Below are 23,298 nucleotides of genomic sequence, written 5' to 3' on the forward strand. Positions count from 1 at the left end.
CTCTTTAAAACACATAGTTACTGTAATACGCATATAATTACTATTTAAAATCACAAAATAACTGTCACGTGACGTACATTTACACATATTGTCCATACAAATTACTCTGTTAACCTGGTCCATGCTAACTTAGCGTGGACCAAGTTTATATTAGTGTAAATAAACGGTGTATCACGCCTCCAGCGCGTCTTCTGTGAGACCAGTCACACCATCAACTTGATGGTGTGACGAGCGCGAAACCAATAGCGTGCCTCCCTTAAAACTATATAAAAAAAAGTATCAGATCTAAACTATAGAAGTAACATACCTAAATTAAAAAAGTACCTCCTCTAAAATTATATAAAAAAAAAGTAACATGTCTAAACTATAGAATTAACATACCTAAACTAAAAATGTACCTCCCAACTATTCCGTATAAAAAAAAGTAACATGTCTAAACTATAGAATTAACATACCTAAACTAAAAATGTACCTCCCAACTATTCCGTATAAAAAAAAGTAACATGTCTAAACTATAGAAGTAACATACCTAAACTAAAAAAGTACCTCATCTAAAATTATAAAAAAAAGTAACATGTCTAAACTATAGAAGTAATACATAAACTAAAAAGGTACCTCCCCTAAAACTAATCCGTAGAAAAAAAGTAACATGTCTAAACTATAGAAGTAACATACCTAAACTAAAAAGGTACCTCCCCTAAAACTACTCCGTATAAAAAAAAGTAACATGTCTAAACTATACAAGTAACATACCTAAACTAAAAAAAAATATCTCCTCTAAAATTATTTAAAAAAAAAGTAGCATGTCTAAACTATAGAAGTAACATACCTAAACTAAGAAGGTATCTCCCATAAAACTAATCCGTATAAACTTCCAGGTAACATTACATTATGTTTGCTTAAGGGGATCAAATTTTCTTTTTCTGTTCGCACGCATCGCGTGCATATAAGACTAGTAAACTATAGAAGTAACATACCTAAACTAAAAAAATACTTCCTCTAAAATTATATAAAAAAAAAGTAACATGTCTAAACTATAGAAGTAATACATAAACTAAAAAGGTACATCCCCTAAAACTAATCCGTATAAAAAAAGTAACATGTATAAACTATAGAAGTAACACCTAAACTAAAAAAAGTACCTCCTCTAAAATTATAAAAAAAAATAACATGTCTAAACTATAGAAATAACATACCTAAATTCGCAAGTGTGAACTGAACTGATGGTGAGGACAGTGTCATATACTTCCTCCATTTTTTTTATTATTGCACCATTTTCCTTTTTCGGAAGTTGCATATTAATTGCACCATTTTCTTTTTAAGTAAGTTTACCCCATGAAATGACATTTCTATCCTTATATGTGTGGTGGGGACCAAACCCCACTTGTTCTTTACCTCAAAACTTGTACTAAATCACATGGGCATTTTTGTCAATCTCTCATCTTTTACCTCATTTCTTAATTCTTGTGCCCAATATAGATGGTGCAATAATAAAAAAATGGAGGAAGTAAGAATTTGGTCACGCCTCATGCTCTTATTGCACAAGCTTACCGTTATAACGTCATTTAAAATTCTGTGAATCCGCCTACTCTTTCTCTTTTCTCTCTCTCTCTTTCTCTCTCTGTTCTTTTTGTGTTTATCATCAAACCACCATTATCAACAACAACGTCTTCTTCTTCTTCAAATTATCTCTCCTGATTAGTTATAATTATGGTTTCAACAAAGAAGCAGAAAAAAATCAAATCTTCTTCTCTAGATCACCAAAAATGGGAAGTAATTTTCAATACCCTAAAACAAATGCTAAAAAAACAAGTGTCACAGCTCGATTCTCTCATTGAAGATCGCCAAATTCTACAAGAACGGATACGAATTCAGCATCAGCGTTGGAAATCCGAAGTTCGTATGTTAGAAGATATCATTTCTGAAGTAATTTGTCCGCATTTCGAAACTTTTTGTAATTTTAGGGTTTATGATTTTCTGGGTGATTTACTAATTGGTTGATTGTTTTTGGTTTTTACAGAATCAGAGACAATTGTCGATGTGTGAATTGGAGAAATTTGTTGAAATTTCTAAGGCGGATTTGCTGTTGAGTTACCAGAAAAGAGACGCGTTGGTTAATACGCGTAAATTAGGTATCTTTCTTGATGAAGTACTCTTAATTTTCTTTTTATTTTTTTTTCATGGGAGTTTCTTTTTGGTTTAATTGTAGATTTGTAGGCAAAAATGCTACATTGGATTGTTTTAACTATTTAGGGTTTTTTCAATTTGTAAAAGAACAAAAAACAAAACAAAAAAACTAACGGTATCATTCTTTCCATACAAAAGGTCTTGCGCGTACAAGTTGTACACCAAAATAACTTTTATGCAGTTTTTCGTAACTTTAACCTATTTTTCTGTAACTTTTATATTATAAAATAAAAAAGTTGATAGATAAACATTTTAAAGGGTTAAATGATTAATTTATACATTATTAGTAATTTTGAAGAAATAATATTTATTCAAATGAAATAATTGATCATTAAAAAATAGATAACTTTTACACATATAAATGTAACTTTTAAGCATTTTGGGTCAACTTTTACTCCAGTATACGATATTTATTGTACACCCATTGTAAACAAGAATTTGTGCTTTCCATATTTTCAAGTCTTGAAAATACTTTTGAGTGGACTACGGAGTGTATTAATTTATAGAGTATATTAATTGAAGCTTCTACAATTCACCATTCAGTCGTGTTTGCGAACATAATATTGTGAATTTTGGTATCATCCTTTGGGTTACATTGGACTCTATCCTGCAATTTAATTTTTGTTCATTTTTCAAAGTTGTTAGAGAATTATAGAAGCTTGGAAGTTGTCAAATAGATCGAATCATTGAGCAAATTATATGAGTTCAGAAAGCATTCTATGATATAAATCTTCTTTTGCTATTTCTTATCGAAAAATACGAAGTGTGGTTTGATTTATAATTTTTGATAAAATGCAGAACATACTTTAAGTGAATTGGATGATTTTAAAGCCTGGTATAACATTCTGTCTCACAGATGTCCCGATGAAGAGGTAAGAGGTATTTGCATCTGCTATATGTGATTGCTGCTGGTAAATTGATTATCAACTGGCACCTTCTTGTATCTAACCATACCTTGTCTTGTGCTGTATAGGGTATGTCTCCCGATAAGGTATATGAAAGTCTAAAAGCAAGAGGGGGTGAACATATCAACTCAACGTCAAGGGAGGAATCGAAGCACCATTCTACGCTTGAAAAGGAAGTGGCAATGCTAAAACGTGAATACAAGAAGCTCTCTGTGAAGCACACATCTGATTTGTATGCCCTTCAGAATGAAAAAGATTTTGTCTGGAATCAATACAAAATGTTGGAAGGTCAACTAAATAACAAGAACGATGAAATCAATCAAGCAAATGAGAGGATCACTAATCTTGTGAAGAATATGGAACAATTGCAGTCAGCAAACATAGAAAAGGATGAGACACTCACAACTCTAAGGGCCAACACCACTGAGTTAGAGGCTGCAGTGAAGAAAAAAGATAGAGATATCTCCAGACTCTCAAAAGAAATTGAGTTGTTAAGATCCAAAGTCACTGACGGCGTACCTTTGGTAAATAATAGCTCGACTGAACTTTCATCTTCTGGGGTGAAAACTAGAAAAACCAGCAGAAGAAAAGCAAGTGTTCCTATGGTGGAAGAAACAACTTCTGAGCAGCTACGAGCAACAATTTCAAGTTTGAGAGCAAGGCTCAGTGAGTTAGAAGCAAAGGGAAACCAAAAAAGTGCACAAATTTCCAAACTATTAAAGGAATCAAAGTTGCTAATATCAAAAACCTCTGTTGATACGCCTGTGTTAAAACACTGCATGAATGAACAATCCTCTTCCAGATCAAGAGGCAGAGGTAATGGCAGGAAAGGAAGAACTGCTACCGTGGATGAAGAAACATCATTTATGCAGCCAGAGGCTACAATTGCTTCTTTAAAAGCAAAAATTAGTGAGATGGAGGACCAGGGAAACAAAAAAGATGAAGAAATTTCTGCACTTTCTAAGGAATTAACGTTGTTGAGATCTAAAAGCGCTGCTGATACACCTGTTTTAAAACCTTGCACAAATCGACAATCATCTTCCAGGTCGAGAGGCAGAACAAATGGCAAGTACAGAGAAGAGAGTGCAGCTTTAAAGGAAGTGGCCGCCGAGCAAGTGAGTGGACCTAAATGGTCATTTATCCCTTTCCTCCTTCTCTTCCCTTAAATATCTGAGCAAAAGAACTTTTCATTCTGCATAAGCTCATAAAGTTTTCCATTCTTAATCTGCACTTTCCTCTTTACTTTAAACTTGTCCTGTGTGCATTATGTCACATGAAATTATGATTCTGCAGTAGACTTTTTTTCCTTCTATTAACTCCTCAGAAACCTTGGGGATTTCTCTCCTTTATTCTCTCCTGGGGTTCTTCAGTTCTTCTCTCAGACATATAGATTATCATTGCTTTTTCAATTTCTCTTTTATTGGGTTTTTGGATTGCGACTGCAGGATAGACAGGAAATTTATGGGTTAATTACTCCTTCAGAACTTGTAAAAAGGCATTAACATTTTTTCTTCCTCGTAGGTTTGGAATGTCAAGTAGTGGACTAGTCGATACTAGAAATCTCACATTACTTTTGTTATAGACTTATAGTGGGCATGGACCATCTTAAAATTACAAAAAGGTACCTTGAATCTAGGTTGCATGAAATAATATCAAGAAACAAACATATGTTTTCACTACCACAACATGAAAATTGCCAACACAAATCCACAAAATGTGCAAAAATAAAGAAATAAGTTGTGAACAAACTTCTATGAAGTAGAAAACAAATTGATTAAATGTCTTACAGACCGAATAACAGATTGGTATAGAAAACCCTTTGCCGGATCGGTATATGTGAAAAAGCCATGTCCACATTCAGACATAACAAACCCACTAGGGTCATTCCTGCGTAATTTTGGGTCAGATTGGAGATAGTGTCACCCGTCCAATTATTTCAACTTTATTCCTGTAATTTTCCTAATTACTCTTCAGCTTTGCTTAATTTTTTACTTTCTAATGTCTGTCAATATCTATATCCTTTCTCTAACTGGACCAACGCTGCAATGTCATGTTTCCATGAATTTTACAAGAATGTCCAAGTACGGGTAACAGCAATGACAACTTTTATAAACTAGCAACTACAAACCCCAGCAATTATCATTTCAATGGTAGGGAAGGAAAGGGGGATAGTGAAACGACATTGCAGTTATGGACCTGAGGTCGCAAAACGAGGAAAAACTCGAAGAAGCGACTGTGAGACTAGCATTAAGTGCCTTGGAATTGTAGATTTGTTGTCTATGGTGAAAGTGAACTTTTGTTCTTTGGGATCACAATAGGGAAAATAGAACATTGGCAGCCATGGCAGGTATTAAGGCTAAAAGAATAGAGAGAAAATAGATGTGTCTTAATGTAGGAGACAATAGGAAAATGAATGAGGGGAAGTGGGAAATAAGAACACATACTGACATACCCAATCTATTCATCATAATGACAGAGATATAGGCCCAAATGACCCTTCTGTTTTTGAATATCTTAATATGGTTGGGGCTTTTTAGAAATATCTTAATATGGTTGGGGCTTTTTTAGAAAACTTTAGCCATCTGTAAAGATATTGAATGAAGTATATTCAACAATGTCACTCTCAAGTGACTCAACACTCTTGAAGAAAGGGGATAGTGAAACAACATAGCAGTTACAGACCTTATCGTAGGTTTTTAGCAGCATTGTCGACTGAGGAGGGAAAAAGAGGCTAGCTAGCGACAGTGAGACTGGCAATAAGTGCCCTGCTTGATTGCCTTGGCATAGTAGATTTGATGTGTATGGTGAAAGGAAACCTTTGTTGTTTGGGTTCACAATAGGCAAATTGGCAAGGAGACAGGCTAAGAGGTTAGAGAGAAAATGTGTTTGTCTTAGGCTCCGTTTGGTTTGACGGTAAACAATTCCAAACTACTTTTCTTTTGTTTGTTTCTTAAAAGTTATAGAGAAAAGAAAAATGGGAGTTGAAGGGTGGTTTCCTTCCTTTAAAATAGGAAAACGTTTTCCACCTCGAGAGAGTTATTTTCTATAATAGGAAAAAAGTTCCACCCTTTTAAGTGATTGAAAATAGGAAAATCATTTTACATCGAACCAAACACTCTTTTTTTCATCCTTTTTTTTATCCAAAGAAAATTTGGCCATAATGACCCATTTGTTTTTTAATATCTTAATGTGAGCATGATGAAGTACATCAATCGTTGTCTACACTCCAATTCCGGCTCATGGAGTGAGAAGTACACATAGTGGTGTAAATTTTGTCTCCTAGACTTCCTAGTTATTCCAAAAATTATGCGACATCTCTGATTCGCCTTCTAAATTGTCGGGTACACATTACATCTATTGCTAAAAGAAACAAACTCAAAACTAACTGACTAAAATTAGTTCATTACTCCCTCCGTATAGAAATGATCGGTACATTTTGACCGGCACAAAGTTTAATGAAGGTGAGTTGATTTTATTAAAAGAATGAAAGAAGTGGGGTAATTGTGGATTAAATAATTGAAATAAAAAATAATGGAAGTGGGGTAAGTGGGGTAATTTGGATTAAATGATTAAATATTGGTAGTGGGGTATTTGGTGTAAGAAAGATATACTTCCTCCTTATTTAATTAAAAGATACACTTTCTATAATCGCACGTATTTAATTAAAAGAAACACTTTCCTTTTTTGGCATGTCATGGTCCCCACTTCCAATTATATTAATATTTCTCTCCTTGTGGTCCCCACACTTGCTCACATCATCTTTTTACTACAATAAATAATTCACCCACTATCTCACTTTTATCTTATTTTATAAATTCAACTCATCCTACTAAAACTATGTGCAGGTCAAAGTGTTTTTTTTTAATTAAATATGGAGGGAATAATAAAATAAGGGAAAATTTTCCAAAAGTAGAAAGTGCACCAATCATTTAATCATGGCCAATTAAGGAAAGTGCACCAATCATTTCCATACGGAGAGAGTATATACAACGGCGGATCCGGAGTGATATTATAGGATGGGTCATACGTAACATATTTACTAAAATTTTCAAAGATAATCGAGTAAAATCAAAACAAAATATTTCATAAATATTGTTTCTTTCCTTTATTTGTGTGTATAATTTTCAATTAAAATTGGTGACATAAAAATATACAAGTGTAATTAAAGAACAGGAAAGTGTTTTCCGTAGTCCATATAAATAGATGTTTACTGCCTTGCTCCTCGGCTCCCTACTGCTCGATTTGAATTATCCGGAGGATACCTTATATATATATATAGGGGAGGGATCCGGTAAGAACACCTCCTTATGTAAGAACACTTCTTACGGTAGGAACACTTTTACACTCTCCATGTTCTATATTTGTTCAAACATGTTCTAAATTTGTTCAATCATGTTCTAAATTTGTCCAACCATGTTCAAAATTTGTCCAACCATGTTCTAAATTTGTTCAACCGTGTTCTAAATTTATTCAATCATATTCTAAATTTGTTCAACCATGTTCTAAATTTATTCAACCATGTTCTAAATTTTCAAGCTCATGTTCTAAATTTATTCAACGATGTTCTAAATTTTTTCAAGCATATTCTAAATTTATTCAACGATGTTCTAAATTTGTTCAACCATGTTCTAAATTTATTCAAGCATGTTCTAAATTTATTCAACAATGTTCTAAATTTATTCAAGCTTTCAGCATGTTCCAACTTTATTCAACCGTGTTTCAAAATTAATTCAAGCATGTTCTAAACTTATTAAACATGTTCTAAAACCATTCAAGCATGTTCTAAATTTATTCTAACATGTTCTAAATTATTCTAACATGTTCTAAACCATCCAAGAATGTTCTAAATTTTCAAGCTCATGTTCTAAATTTGTTCAACCATGTTCTAAATTTGTTCAATCATATTCTAAATTTGTTCAACCATGTTCTAAATTTATCCAACCATGTTCTCAATTTTCAAGCTCGTGTTCTAAATTTATTCAACCATGTTCTAAATTTTTTCAAGCATATTCTAAATTTATTCAAGTATGTTTTAATTTTATTCAACCATGTTCTAAATTTTTAAGCTCGTGTTCTAAATTAATTCAAGCATGTTATAAAATTATTCAACTATTTTTTAAATTTTCAAGCTCATGTTCTAAATTTATTCAAGCATTTCTAAATTTATTCAACGATGTTCTAAATTTGTTCAACTATGTTCTAAATTTATTCAAGCATGTTCTAAATTTATTCAACAATGTTCTAAATTTAGAACATGAGAACCTAGTCAACACATATACATATATGCATGTTCTAAAATTTCAAGCTCATGTTCTAAATTAATTCAAGCACGTTCTAAAATTATTAAACATGTTATAAATTTATTCAACCATGTTCTAAATTTATTCAAGCATGTTCTTAATCCATTCAAACATGTTCTAAATTTATTCAAGCTTTCCGCATGTTCCAACTTTATTCAAACGTGTTTCAAAATTAATTCAAGCATGTTCTAAAATTATTAAACATGTTCTAAAACCATTCAAGCATGTTCTAAATTTATTCTAACATGTTCTAAATTTATTCAATTTTTCTAAATTTATCCAAGCATGTTCTAACTTTATTCAACTGTGTTTCAAATTTTATTCAAGCATGTTCTAAATTTATTCAAACATGTTCTAACTTTATTCAAACATGTTCTAAAGTTATTCAAGCATGTACTAACTTTATTCAACAGTGTTCAAATGTTATTCAAGTATGTTCTAAAATATATTTAAGCATGTTCTAAATTTATTATAGTATGTTCTAATTTTTGCATTTTGCAAAATCCGAGTACATTCCGAACAATCAAAAGGAAGTAAAACAAGAAACATATATCCAAACAGCAACTTGAAACTGGCCAGAACCTACCAGGCCAGAAACTGCATCAACAACCTGAACCAGTCACACCTGCAACAGCAGGACACAACTTACATCAGAAAACTACAACAAAACAAATGCTGGAAACTCTACAAAGGTATTTGAGAAATTTGGAACGGAATCACGAAATTAAACAACAATCTTGACTAATTCAACTGTGACAAATCACAGAATGATTCACTGAATATATTTTTCGTATCAACCTTCAAAATTAGAAAAAAAAAAATTAAGAAACGAAATTTTAATACCTAATCTAGGATCAAATTTACATCGCAATTCAAAATTTAAGAAAACAAATACATATAATCGAACAAAATTCGCATGTTTACCTTTAAATCTAAAAAAATTGGTAGCAAATTCATCAAATTATACAATGCAAATTCAGAAGTTAAACAGTCTCATAACACCGGCGAATCACCAGCACTAATTCGCAAACCTGATTCGCGTCCACCAGCAACACCGGCGAATCACCATCATTCGCAAATCTGATTCGCGAACCACAACCACCGCCACCAGCACTGATTTCGCTAACCACACCGGCGACTTCTGGTTCAATTTCGCCGGATTTCTAGTTCGGTTTCGCTGGATTTCTGGATCGATTTTGCTGCCTGGAAGAAGAACACTGATTGAGAAACCGATTTCGATTTCGAAAAATCGATTGCACAATCGATTGAAAAATCGATTTTGAATTGAGAAATCGATTGAACAATCGATTGAGAAATCGATTTCGAAAATTGAAGAGAGAGAATGAGCGCCGGAGAGAGAGAGAGGAAGCGAGCACCGACCGGCGAGCGGCGACCGGCAAGAACGAACGGCGACCGTAGGTGGTGGAGAGAGAAAAATTCTAAATCTAGAAGAGGAAGTGATGAGAGAGAAAGAAATCTGAAAATCGAGAGAGAGAAAAAAATCTGATTTTTTTTTGTTTTTTTTGTTTTTAATCATATTTTAAAGGTTCAGATTTGTTAAAATCCATTGATTTTGGACGGTCAGATTAGAAACAATCCAACGGTTAAGAAAGTGTTCTTACCGTAAAAAGTGTTCTCACCGTAAGAAGTGTTCTTACGGGAGCCTTTCTCTCTCTCTCTCTCTCTATATATATATATATATATATTATATATATATAAATAAATATATATATATATAATATATATATATAAATAAATATATATATATATATAATATATATATATATATATATCAAAAAGGATTATGGGAGTGTGTGACTTGAACTATTGATTAGGCCGTGCAGAGGCATCGCCTGCGGCTTCCAATCCAATGACAAGCAAAAGACGGTTGCCAAACATTCCATTTTTTTAGCCGAGGCCGGGCTGTTTGACAAAGGTGGCGTTAGCTAAGAAAGATTTAAGGAATTAAAGTACCATTGGAAAAAGGGGCACCTGCTTAGAAGAGAATGTGGCACCATTCGAGGCACCCCGTGCTGCATAATGATGCTTATGAAATAATGTGATAGAAATTAAAGAATAGGAAAGTGTTTTTGTACTATGTGACTGAGTTTGCAAAAGAATATGAATAAATGAGCATAGAACTTTGAAGTAAATGCTGAAAATTGCGACATCATTATAATACAAAATGCTCCCTACTTCTTAACGAGTTACACTATATATCCGTGGAAAAAAATTACTCTGTTTATGAAAACTAGTAAAAAGTTGGCTATATCACTTGTGAAAATACAAATTTTAAAGCAACAACGATTGATGTAATGTTGAGTAAAAAGAAAGTAAAACTTTACCTTGTCAAATGTGAGATGTATAAATGATATGCACTAAACTGACCAAGGAAGAAAAGGAAATCATCACCTGTACGGCTGTATGCTAGAACTTTAAAACAAATATAAAAAAATAGTTGGCAAAATTGGATAAAGGGGAATCGAACCCTGGACCTTTTGCGTTTTGTACAGCTTAAACCAAAATAACTTACCAACTCTGCTACACTGATTTACAGCTACCTAATGTCAAAAAATACGTTTATAGCGCCATGGAGGAGTGGGCCAAGGCCCAGGTAGGCCCCCCCCTTGAATACGCCGGTGATTACACAAGCACCAACTGGCCACAATATAAATTCTTTCTTAGCTGTCAAACTTTTGTATGATCTTTCTCTCTTGAACCTATAATTTAATAGATTATTCTAGGCATTAGCACATTCCTAGTCCTACAAGGCTACAACTCTGCCCACAAATCCCCTCTTATTCAGCCTCTAAAGTTGTTTAGAGTAACATCGTCCTTGTCAGGGAAAAGTTCAAATAATCTTTAGTTTAAGACCCTGATCAGTTCCATTGGATATCAAACCATTTAGAATCTTATATGTATTGTAATGTTAGAAATGAACAGGTGTTAAAAGAAACCGGTTTTACCTAATTCACCAATCTCCCTTCGTGAACCATGATCTAGAATGTGTGGAACACCTGTACATGCTACACGGTTATGTTCCCACATTTACCATAGTGCAGGATCCAACATTTCTGGGTTACACTCCCTGTATCTGTTCTCCTCTTATCATTTTGAGGAGGTTGCTCTGAGTAAGATGCATAACCCCATATTCAGTATATGATCTTACCCAAATTTGAATGCTTTTGAACTCCATTAAAGGTGCTGATAGGATTTGGATAAAGAGGGAGAAATCCTTCCTGGCAAAGGTTTCAAATCGATGGCCAGTTGGTGTTTTTGGGTTACCAATCTGTGAAATCTGGTAGTTTTAGGGTTTTATGTTGCATGACTTGGGAAAGAAGCAATATTTGAGGAGCATAATTGGTGCAGGTTTGTGCAATTTTCATGTTAGGACGATCTCCCCTTCGACCCCAAGCAGTATGCTATTTTTCAATGAGTTCAGAAAAAATTTGCGTTTATAGGGTTTAGGATTAAGAGGGAAAAGTCCTTTCTGGCAAAGGTTACAAGTCGATGGCCAGTTGGTGTTTTGGGGTTTCCAATTTGTGAATTCTAGTGCTTGTGAATCGATGTTACACAAGGCCTTAATTGATTGATGCAACTTCTTGTAATTACCTGTTGGCTGTAGCTAGATTAAGTGGTAATCTGGGGTTGGTTTTAAAATTTCCTGTCGTTTTTATGATGTGCTGTGTGTGAAATTGAGATGTTGGGTTTAATGTGTGGCAGAGACTGGTTTTTCTAAAGGCTTGGGAGGTGTAGTTGGCAAGTGCAGCAAGTAGAAATTGAGATGTTGGGTGGAGCACGAGAGAAGTAATTAGGATATTACTGAGAGAGATATGCACGTTAGCAGGAACAAGAAACTTCCTTAAATATTTTATGGCAAACAAGAATTATCTACATGTATAAAGCCAATGTAAAACATCACTTAGCTCACGTGCTATCCCCCCTCTCCTACCCCCCCCCCCCCCCCATGAGAATTAAAAAAAGGGAATCTGCCCTTTAGCCCATGTATCGTAGCTGACTGTAAGACTTGGCCAGCAAACCATATTTTCTATCCTGGGCTTTTAGTTCTGTTTGCTCCAAGGCTTGGCCATTATGCAAACCATAGTTTCTATCCTGGGATTTTAGTTCTGTTTTCTGTTTGGATATCTCACTGATTTGACCTTAATATTGATGTACATTGGAATTTTTTTTCCTGCAACATATTTATGATTTTGCACATGTTAACTGTGTGTGTACTATCCTGGGAGAGTCATTTTTTGGGTTTTGGCTCAAGATCTTGGTTATAAGAAGGTGGTGGTTCAAATGGACTGAATTTCTGTTGATATCTTAATGGGAAACAATAACTATGTCGGTGAATGTGTGCATATGGTGAAACAATCGTGAGAGGTTGATTAAGCTACCGGATTGGGAGGTTTCCTTTACTTGTTATAGGGAAGCAACTCGAATCGTTTGAAGTGAAGCCGATGTTTTTGTTTTCCTGAACCAAACTAGTTTCATTTTTACGGGGATGATGGTATTCCTTTAACTCGTGTATGTTTGCTTTGCAGCCTTTGTAACAGGTTGTCTAAATGGTCGTTCGAAGTGAAGCCAATGTTGTTTTTGTTTTCCTGAACTAAACTAGTTTCAGTTTTACGGGGATGATGCTCATTCCTTTAACTCGTGTATCTATATGTTTGCTTCTGCGGCCTTGTAACAGGTTGTCCAAATGGTCGTTCGAAGTGAAGCCCGTGTTTTTTTATTTCCGGAACCAAACTAGGTTCAATTTTAAGTTTCATAATGACTGTTAAACATTCCCTAAGAATAGCTGTTTTTCTCTAACCAGGGTGGTACACAGTCCAAAAGAAAACGAGATGATGTTGTCAGTATAAAGGAAACACCAAAGCTATTCACATCCAAGTTTAAGATCCCGAAACTGAGGATCCAATCTCCACGTGGGAGATGACATTTCCTTGCCGACTCGCATGTTTCTTGAGGAAAGGAGCAATCTGTGCAGATATCTATCAGGTTTATTTCTTTGGTTGTGGGCAGAGCATCTTCATGTAATTTAGAGGGAATTTTTTTTATTTAGCCATAAAGTAATTTGTCTTATTTTCTACCACTGAGTAAGATTATTTTACTCATAGGTAAATTTAGATCAGAGCTGTAAATTCTTGTCAAAGCTTGGCGCCGCTGCTGTTGTACCAACTAGCCACAACAGTTATAAACTGTAAATTGTTTCATCAGTATAGTGCAACTTTTGTCCAGTTATTGCAAAATATAGTAGCTGCAATAAATTCTGCATCCAAAATTTGACTGTATGACAATTCAATTCGTGTTTGGCATCATGTCCTTGTTGACGTTGTTGTCCCATAAATTCTCTAGAGTCTTTGGAAATCTTGTTGCAGCCCCAAAACAGGAAAAAGAAGTTGAATAGCTGACATGTGAGCCTAATGGGTAAACCACCAGCAAATATCATTAGCTTGCCTTGCCGTGGCCAAAATATTGTAACATGGATTGACCATGTATTATCTACGGGTAAAGATGGTTGTGGCCGGGCCATGTGCCCGGGCTGAGCCCATGGGCCAAAACATACCTGCCTTCGCCAAACCTACACTTTATTGTGCCGGGCTAGGCTAAAAAGTTTGAAATAGGGGTCAGGCCCACGGGCAGCGTGCCTAAGCCTAATTATATTAAATTTAGTATGATTTGTCGTGCTGTGTCTTGTCGTGCTTTTTCCGAAAAATGTGGCATAGGCCCGGCCCACGGTCTACGACTGCCTACTTATGTCGGGTCGTGCTTGTGTCGTGCCCACAACCATCTTTAGCACCAGGCAGGCAGACAACCAGCAGCTGGAAGATATATGATCTTAGCTCTTGAGTACCTAGATTTTTTATAAAGTCGGTAAAGTATAGAAGTATAAAGTCGGCGAAAATATTAGATTTTACCAGTCAATGGTAAGGATTGTACCTCCTCTGTTCTTATTTACAAGACACAATTGGATTTTGGACGCTATTCACACAAGCTTCTTTAAGTTCATTTTGTGATTTATACTCAAGAAAAAACATAGTCGTGTAGGGTCTTATTAGATTCGTTTCAATAAAAAAAAATTACTATTAACATTTTGTAATTTTTTCTTAGCCATAATTGAATATATTAGTATTTAAAATCATACATTGACAAACGTACCTAAATAATTGTGTCATATAAAAAAAGAACAGAGTATCTTCTACGGAGTAACTCCAAAAGTCCTTTAATATGGGCTAAGTTGACCTCTGCCAAATTCTGAAAAGATAGAACTGTTATTCTTACCTATTAGGATTCTTACCTATTAGGTTTATGAAGGTGACAAAAAGATGTATTGATTACTAAATATGGAGATTAGTTACTACATTTTCGACTTTTGTTACCTTTTATTTTGTTAATTTTTTTGTTAGATAGGTTTTTATTTAAAGATTCAAACGTTAAAAAAATATCAATTTCGACGGCTTACTAATTTCCATTTATTTACACTAATATAAACCTGGTCCACGCTAATTGGGCAATGGAGTAATTTGGTTGGCCAACATGTGTAACTGTCACGTGACATTTATTTTGTGATTTTAAATAGTAATTATATACATATTACAGTAACTATGTGTTTTAAAGATTTACTATAGGTTTTGTAGAGTTTCTATGCGATTTGTGTCTAACCCACTTTATATACGTTTCAATTTTTTTTACTTTTCAAAATTTCAGATTTGTATTTTGTTCATTTCTCTCTCTTTATTTTATCTCTATGCTTTTCAGATTTTAGCCCAAATGTCTAGGGTTTATTCAACTTTGTTCGATTTTCTTCGTAATTATCTTATAATTCTCATAATTGGATCTATTTGATGAGGAAAAAATGGAGGAAGTATTAGATCAAGAAGGAGGTTCGTCAAAAAGCGCTCGTTTACAAATTATTGCAAGAAATTTGAGAGATCACATCTCGATTCGCTATTTTTTAAATCATTTTAAGTCTATTTTTATTTAAAATTGAAAATATTTGTTGTTTTGGAGAAATTAACTTTTATGTTTTGCCGAAATATCGTTTTCACTTCGCAAATTCGATCAGTGACTTCACGATTTAAAATAGTTACTATATGAGTTATACAGTAACATTATAATTTAAAGAGGTACTATGTGATTTTTATTTTAACTATAACATTTGCTTATTGTATGCTATAATGATTTATCGACTATATTTGGCTGTAAATTTCACGATTAATCCAAAATATTGTGCTCTTCTACAAATCGTTGCAAGAATTTGGAAAAATGATTGGGCCTACAAGTTCTCCAGTTGCTAAAGTACTATATGTTTGAAATAGTTACCATGTTAATTTATTATGTCCTGTGCGTATTTTTGATGTTATTCTATATTTTTTAGTGATAGAGTTACTATATTATTATCACACCAACTATGTCTGCAACTCTGTGACTAAATGACCATCAATAAATATTTATAGGTACTACATATTGTATAATAGTAACTATATGTGTGGTATAGTTATTATGTATATTATAATGTTCTTTTTTATGTTCTTTGTTGTCCTCTACTCCGTATGTTATTAGTAATAAGAGTTACTATATATGTTATTATTGTGGGGTTTTTCCGATGAGCAAGTGACAAGGAGGTATCCGGTCTGACACGACACGATCTCTGGTCCGACCTGCAAAACAAGAATATTCCTACGTGGCACTCTAATAACTGAGTAAATATGCCCGCTTTTTATTTATTTATATTAGATTATACTTCGTATAAAGAAACGCCTAAGGCGGTGTCAAAAAAGTGTTTGCCTCTTTTACCCTTCTTTTCGGATCGGAAAAATAAAAACAATTAAATGCAAAAACATTTTATAATAACATTTTTTTTTAACATCGGGAATAAAAGATATTTACCAAAATCACAAATATTAAAATTAACTAGAAAAACATATCAACAAAAAGAGCAAGAAATTAATATAACCATTTAATTATAGTGTGTATTTTTAAATTACAAGTACGCATCGCGTGCATATAAATCTAGTGGATACATTATCGTCACGATTACTCTCTATATATCCCTCGAAGTTCCATAAAATCTTACGGTTAACAAAAAAACCTTAGGTATTACCTCCGTTTCAAAATGATATTTAAAGTTACTATTTGCACAAATATTAAAACTAAATAGTAAGAGTGGGTATAAGGAAGCGATTCCCTACAATAGTGCTTAAAGAAGTCAAAATTCTCAAATTACGTCACATTTATTTCATTTAATTTCCAATATGTTGTCCACGTCAGTATTAGTATAAAGAATTCTTTTTCCCGGTTCAACGATAAATCGTCAAATGAATTGGTGATGTTTTAGAAGGAAAAGTCGCAAATTCAATTGATGATTTCTCAAGACAACATCTTCTTTTGAATTGGAGATTTTGTCAGATAACATTTCCGATTCAATTGGCGATTCTGCCAGACCACATTTCCAATTCAATTGGTGATTTTGCCTTACATCGCCAGTTGTAGTTAATGACTAGTAAAAAGTAACATTTCGCCATTTGAATTGGCGATTTATTTATTTTTATAACATCGCCAATTCAATTTGCGTTGTACTAATACATCACTAATTCAATTGGCGATTTAGGCTTGACTCGTTTAAATAAAAAGATCAGTTTTCTTTGCTGACATGGACGGTAGAATGAGAATTAATTGAAAGAGGAGAGTGTTTTGGAATTTTGGCAATTTTAACATTATTGTCGGAAATCGCTCGTAAAAAGGTGCGTGAATATAATAAAAGACGGATAAAGTAGGAAAAAATGTTAAAAGGTGGGTGGGTGTAAGAAAAAAAAGAGAGTAAAGTAAGATAAATGTGTAAAAAGGTTGGTGAATATGATAAAATATAAATAAAGTAAGATAAATGTGTAAAAGGTAGGTAAGTATAAGGAAAAAAAAGTAAGAGAAAGTGAGTGAAAAGTTGTAAATGTGTGGGGGTAAGAGGGACGAAATAATATATTCATGTCCAAAAATAGTGTAAAACACAATGTAAATAACATTATAAAATGAAATATATGGAAAATACAACCTAGTAAAGTTTCATATTTGCCAATTACAACTTCAAACTTATAATTTTGTCACTTACAACCTTAAACTTATACATCCATTTTAAATTATAACCCGAAGTCATTTTTTCGACAGAAATTACCGGGACATGATGTTATAATGTTATTGAAAAAAACAATTATATAATTTCTATAAATAAAAATTAAATCGAAAAATAAGAAATTAAAACAACATAAATCCAAAAATAAGAATTAAAAAAATCAAATTTTTTTTTTTTTTTATAGATATTACGTAATTGTGTTTTGAATAACATTATGACATCATGTTTCGGAAATTTTATCCGGAAAATGACTTCGGGTTGTAATTAAAATTGAATGTATAAGTTTAAGGTTGTAATTGACAAAATTAAAAGTTTGAGGTCGTAATTGACAAAATTAGAAATTTGATGTCGTAATTGGCAAATAGATAGCTTTATTAGGTAATATTTGCCAGATTTGCCTTATAAAATAAATAAAAACGGAAAATATAAATATCGTTTTAAAATGGAGGTATTCGTTATATTTATAAACACAAATTCTTATTTAAATGTAGTGTACAATAAATATTGTACACCGGAGTAAAAGTTGACTCAAAATGTTTTAAAGTTACATTTATATATGTAAAAGTTATCTATTTTTTAGTGATAAAATTTTTCATTTGAATAAAAATTATTTCTTCAAAATCACTAATAATGTACGAAGTATAAATTAATCATTTAACCCTTTAAAATGTTTATCTATCAACTTTTTATTTTTATAACATAAAAGTTACAAAAATGTAGGTTAAAGTTACAAAAAACTGCATAAAAGTTATTTTGGTGTACAATAAATTTATTGTACACCTTGTGCGCGCAATACCTTTTGATTTATAAACATGAAATGTATGTTTCTAGTACTAGTTGAACCCATAATCGATCTCCAATTGAGTCGCAATAGAAAAACTCTTTAGTGTCATACTCCGTACTCTACAGCATGTATAGTAGCAAGCGTAGCATAGTCTTAAAGTAAACACGGAGTATGTTGTCTTCTAGGCTTATGCGTCATTTATTCAAAGTTGTAGTCCTTCTGGATCAGTTACAAATTACGTTGTGATTAATTACATCATTAGTTGCCTTATTTGACATTTCAAATTGAACTAGTGCATGCATTTCATACATATATGTATATATATACATCGTAAAATAAATTTATAACATAACAACAAGATTAGTTTTAAGGTTAAAGTTTGAGATAATGGTATCTGCATACACTCTTACATCACTAGTAGAAGAGAAGAAACTTCAAAATAGATTCATAGTGGAAGAGGATGAGCGTCCTAAGGTTGCATATAACCAATTCAGCGACGTCATCCCGGTAATCTCCCTTGATGGAATCGAGGACGATTCACCGGGAGGACGAAGGGAGGTTATACGCAACCAAATAGGTCAAGCCTGTGAGGAATGGGGGTTGTTTCAAGTCGTCGATCACGGTGTAGATACTAAACTTGTTCATGATATGGCTAACTTGGCTAGGGAGTTTTTTGCTTTGCCTGATGAAGAAAAAATGAGGTTTGATATGAGTGGAGGCAAAAAGGGTGGTTTTATTGTATCTAGTCATATTCAGGTAACACATCTACCCATCTCGCTAGCTATTTATGCAAAATAATAATGGTAAATAGATCTTTTGAAACGGAGGTAGTAACTCCTTCTATTATCGATCTATGATGAAGAGGCTTAACCTGTTTCTCTTCCCTCTATTACTTATTTATCCAATTTTCGATAAGTCAAAATCAGGTCAATATAACGTACACATCCTTAATAAAATGACCAATATGAATCATACAATCTTTATGGGAGAGAGAACACTTATAATTTCAATAAAGTATTAGCTACTTAGACTACACGTTTCAACATTATAATTTAGAATTTTCTCTATTAGCCCGATTTTCACTTATTTCAACATAATTCAACTTATTGTAACTTATTTTAGTTGTGAATTACACTTTTAGTAATCCTTATTTATTTTGAATTTACCTTATTTAAACTTAACCAAACTTATGTATGTTAAGTTATTTGCCTTTAACATCTTAAATGTAGAATTCAAATAAGCTATGACTTCGGCATTTTGGAGATTTAACTTTTTGTGAGTATTTGATTTTTTTTATCTCGTCACCTTAATATAGAATTTTACGATGGGATGCAATTAATATTTGGACCCTTCGAAACTAATACGAATCTTGTAATACATGGTCGATACTCCGCCGTAGTTTACTAACCATCAGACCACATTTTATATCGTTGAAAAGAGAGATAAATGGATAAAACCAATAATAAAAGGCTACTCCGTAGAATAGGAGTAACAACAAATGAAGGTCTAACTACACCATTACTGAGCTCACCAAATCTCAGTGCCTAATTGTGCTTTGGGAATTGCATCCTTTTTTTACTATTCGTATAGTTCTTGTAGCCCATTTGCCAAAATATATATATATATATATATATATATATATATATATATATATATATATATATATATATATATATATAGAATGTCATATTTGCTTTCAAGTTACTCATTTGCCCAGCTCTGTCACTCATTATGTTGTTTAGCTTATTGATGGTGTGACGCGCGTAACTAATATGGAGAAAGTTATTGATGGGTGTTACTTAATTTTCTATGCTGGTGTTACTAATACATTGTATTCGCTTTTACTTTTCTTATTTTACTGCAGTTTCTTGAATTTCATGTTAGAGGTTCCTTGTATAAACTTGCGTTACTTGATTTTCTATGCTGGTGATACTCATATATTGCATTCGTTGTTACTTTTCTTGTTTTATTGCAGTTTCATGTTAGAGGTTCCTTGTATAGACCGATGTTACTTGACTTTCAATGATAATGTTAATTATTCGTTGTATTCGTTGTTATTTTCTTGTTTTACTACAATCTCTTGAATTTCATGTTCGAGGTTCCTTAATTATATAGACTGGTGTTACTTGACTTTTTATGCTGATGTTACTTTTAGTTATTGCAGTTTCTTCAATTTCATGTTATATGTTCCTTGTATAGACTGGTATTACTTGACTTTCTATGTTGGTGTTACTTATACATTGCATTCGCTGTTATTTTTCTTGTTTTATTGATTTTTCTTCAATTTAATGTTAGAGGTTCTCTTGTATATACTAATGTTATTTTATTTTCTACTCCGTATGTTGATGTTACTTTATTTTCTATGCTGATATTAATTTATTTTCTGTGCTTTAAACGCGTTGGGCTTATTTATAAGTGTGAACATGTCACATATAAGACTTGAGGCTTATTTACATGACACAATTGAGTTTTTGATACTATTCACAAAAGTTCATTTGACTTAATTTTGTGATGTATGCATAAGAAAAAACATAGTCGTGTGTGTTCTTATTAGATTCGTCTCTATAAATATTTTTTCAATATCAAATTTTTATAACATTTTCATATCTATAATGGAATATATTAATGTTTGAAATCTACATTGGAAAACGTGCCTAAATAATCGTGTCATTTAACAAAGAACAGAGGAAGTACACTTGAAGCAACTGAGCTGCAAGCATCTCCATAACAACTTCAAAACCAACTGAGCTGCAACCATCTTAATGTGGCCCTGGATAATATTTGATGTTGGATATAAACTCGAATTTTGGGGCCCTAACGAGTTGGAAGCCCTGTGCTGTTGGGCTTTTTGCATAACCCAATAACCGACCCTGTGTTCTACTGTCAAATTCATACGACTTTGCCAACTTTGAGAGTTTGCTCCTAATTGCATCCCTTGCTTCTTCTTCTTTTGGGGTTGGTGGTTTAATATTTGTGTCAAACTTATTACCATCACTCATTACTCATTAGAGTTACCTAAATCCTCTTAGATAATTTTTTGTGTACAATTGATTGTAACTTGATGAGACAATTAAGCTAGACTAGTACTTTGTACAACCAGAAGTACAGTCACGCTATTTTCGTCATTTAATATCATTAATATTTAACGTAAATAGACTAATAAGTCAAATTTCTTTTTGAAGTATCTAAACAATAAGTCTTGTTTATTTTGCTAGAATGAACTAGTAGCTAATTGGCGTGAAATGGTGGCTGTCGTCCCATACCCAATAAGAGAAAGGGATTACACAAGGTGGCCGGATAATCCTAAAGAATGGCGGCCGGCGACGGAGATTTATAGTGAGAACATGATGGGCCTCGCAGAAAAACTTCTTGGGCTTATATCAGAGGCCATGGGTCTAAAAACGGATACCATTACAAAGGTTTGTGGAGAAATGGCCCAAAGAATGGCCATAAACTTCTATCCCAAATGCCCTGAGCCCAATCTTGCAATTGGGCTCAAAAGACATACTGATCCAGGTGCCATTACTTTGCTTTTACAAGACAAAGTGGGTGGGCTTCAGGCTACTAAAGATGGTGGGGAGAACTGGATCACAGTCCAGCCCATTGAGGATGCTTTTGTTGTCAACCTTGGTGACTATTCCTACGTAAGTTTGTTGTTGACTGAAATTTAGTCCTTTTTTCTTCACCTTATTTTAATTCAATAATTATTCACATGGTTACTCTTTTTTTTTTTTTGACTTTTTTTTCCTATTTTAAAACTAAAATTTATTCATTTATTCTAAGTTATACTACATCAAAAAAATCTGATATTATCAAATACAAACTATAAGTTAGTAGTCAATAAGGAAGTTGGACTATATTACATTATTAATTTTAATTTTTATCTTTTTTGAAACTTATTACATTGTAATTAAGTTAAATTTGACAATAAACATTAATCGTACAATTGAAGTTATATGATTTATTTGTTTAAATAATAGTGGTATTAAATTTCAAGATTTCACATGATGATGTTTATCTTATTTTGACGACGGATGAGTAGTATCTGAGCAATGGAAGATTCAAGAATGCTGATCACCAAGCAGTAGTAAATCATGAGCATAACAGGTTGTCAATTGCAACATTCATCAATCCAGAGCAGGAAGCAATTGTGTATCCACTCAATATCGAGGAAGGAGAGAATGCAATAATAGAAGAAGCTATTACATTTGCTGAGATGTATAAAAGAAATATGTTCAACCATTCTGAAAGAAGCAAGCTCAAGAAATTGGCCAAGGATCAAAATTTACCAAAAGAGGAATTAGAGAAGATGCTTAAGAATTCTGGCAAAACTACTAAATCCTTAAAAGAGTTGCTTGCATGAACATATCAATAACATGCAAGTATAAATGTAATACTTCTTTTCTAATCGCTACATTTTGAGTTTGTCACAGAATAATTGTTATCGACAAAGAGAGTATTTCTGTCATATTAGTAATAAAAGTTATACTTGATCATTTTATTATTAATGTCTATGAATTGAAAAATAATATGTCCACTTATTTTACTTTTAAGCTATAATTGACTTCTCTCCCATTCACTTGATCTATGTTTTTTGGTGCAAGTTCACTTGATCTATGTAGATATTAGAAAAAGTAGTTTATACTTTTATTTATTTGATCTTTCTCGTATTAAACGGGTATGTACGGTAGCTCATTTAGTGTTAAGATGGTATTTAAGTAGTAATTCGGACTACGTTTGTATTGTTTTTATTAATAGGCCTTGTGCGTACACGTGTACAATAAATTTACCAGTTTTTGGGCCCGGGTAACTACATTAATAACATACATATATATATATATATATATATATTTTTACAATGATAACATGAAACATGTAATAGCCTAGTGGTAAAAGCTCTGTTATTTAATCTTAAACGGTCCGAGTATTTACAGAGAGTATCAATTAAGTTGTTAATTCCTTAATTATATGTTATTCGTAAATCAAAAT

At 32.8% G+C, this 23,298-nt stretch overlaps 2 protein-coding genes across 5 annotated transcripts; both read left to right on the top strand.

Moving 5' to 3' along the window:
* Positions 1 to 1,555: 1,555 nt before the first annotated feature.
* LOC110799519 (uncharacterized) lies at positions 1,556 to 13,679 on the top strand. 4 transcript variants are annotated; one of them, XM_022004790.2, is made up of 5 exons: positions 1,556 to 1,926; positions 2,021 to 2,132; positions 2,986 to 3,059; positions 3,161 to 4,224; positions 13,215 to 13,679. In XM_022004790.2, exons 1-5 carry the CDS (start codon positions 1,711 to 1,713, stop codon positions 13,258 to 13,260), a joined length of 1,512 nt encoding a protein of 503 aa, XP_021860482.1. In that variant the 5' UTR covers positions 1,556 to 1,710; the 3' UTR covers positions 13,261 to 13,679. The 4 variants fall into 4 exon arrangements, with proteins under 4 accessions (XP_021860482.1, XP_056686576.1, XP_021860481.1 ...); XM_056830598.1 differs by having other exon boundaries at positions 1,556 to 1,896; XM_022004789.2 differs by having other exon boundaries at positions 1,558 to 1,926; positions 3,161 to 4,207.
* Positions 13,680 to 18,669: 4,990 nt separating this feature from the next.
* Positions 18,670 to 22,831, top strand: LOC110799526 (naringenin,2-oxoglutarate 3-dioxygenase-like). The gene is made up of 3 exons (XM_022004794.2): positions 18,670 to 19,065; positions 21,525 to 21,953; positions 22,352 to 22,831. The coding sequence occupies exons 1-3, from the start codon at positions 18,697 to 18,699 to the stop codon at positions 22,670 to 22,672; spliced, it is 1,119 nt and encodes a 372-aa protein (XP_021860486.1). The 5' UTR covers positions 18,670 to 18,696; the 3' UTR covers positions 22,673 to 22,831.
* The last annotated feature ends 467 nt before the right edge of the window (positions 22,832 to 23,298 follow it).

Source organism: Spinacia oleracea, chromosome 6 (genome assembly GCF_020520425.1).
Source record: "Spinacia oleracea cultivar Varoflay chromosome 6, BTI_SOV_V1, whole genome shotgun sequence".
Taxonomy (NCBI): domain Eukaryota; kingdom Viridiplantae; phylum Streptophyta; class Magnoliopsida; order Caryophyllales; family Amaranthaceae; genus Spinacia; species Spinacia oleracea.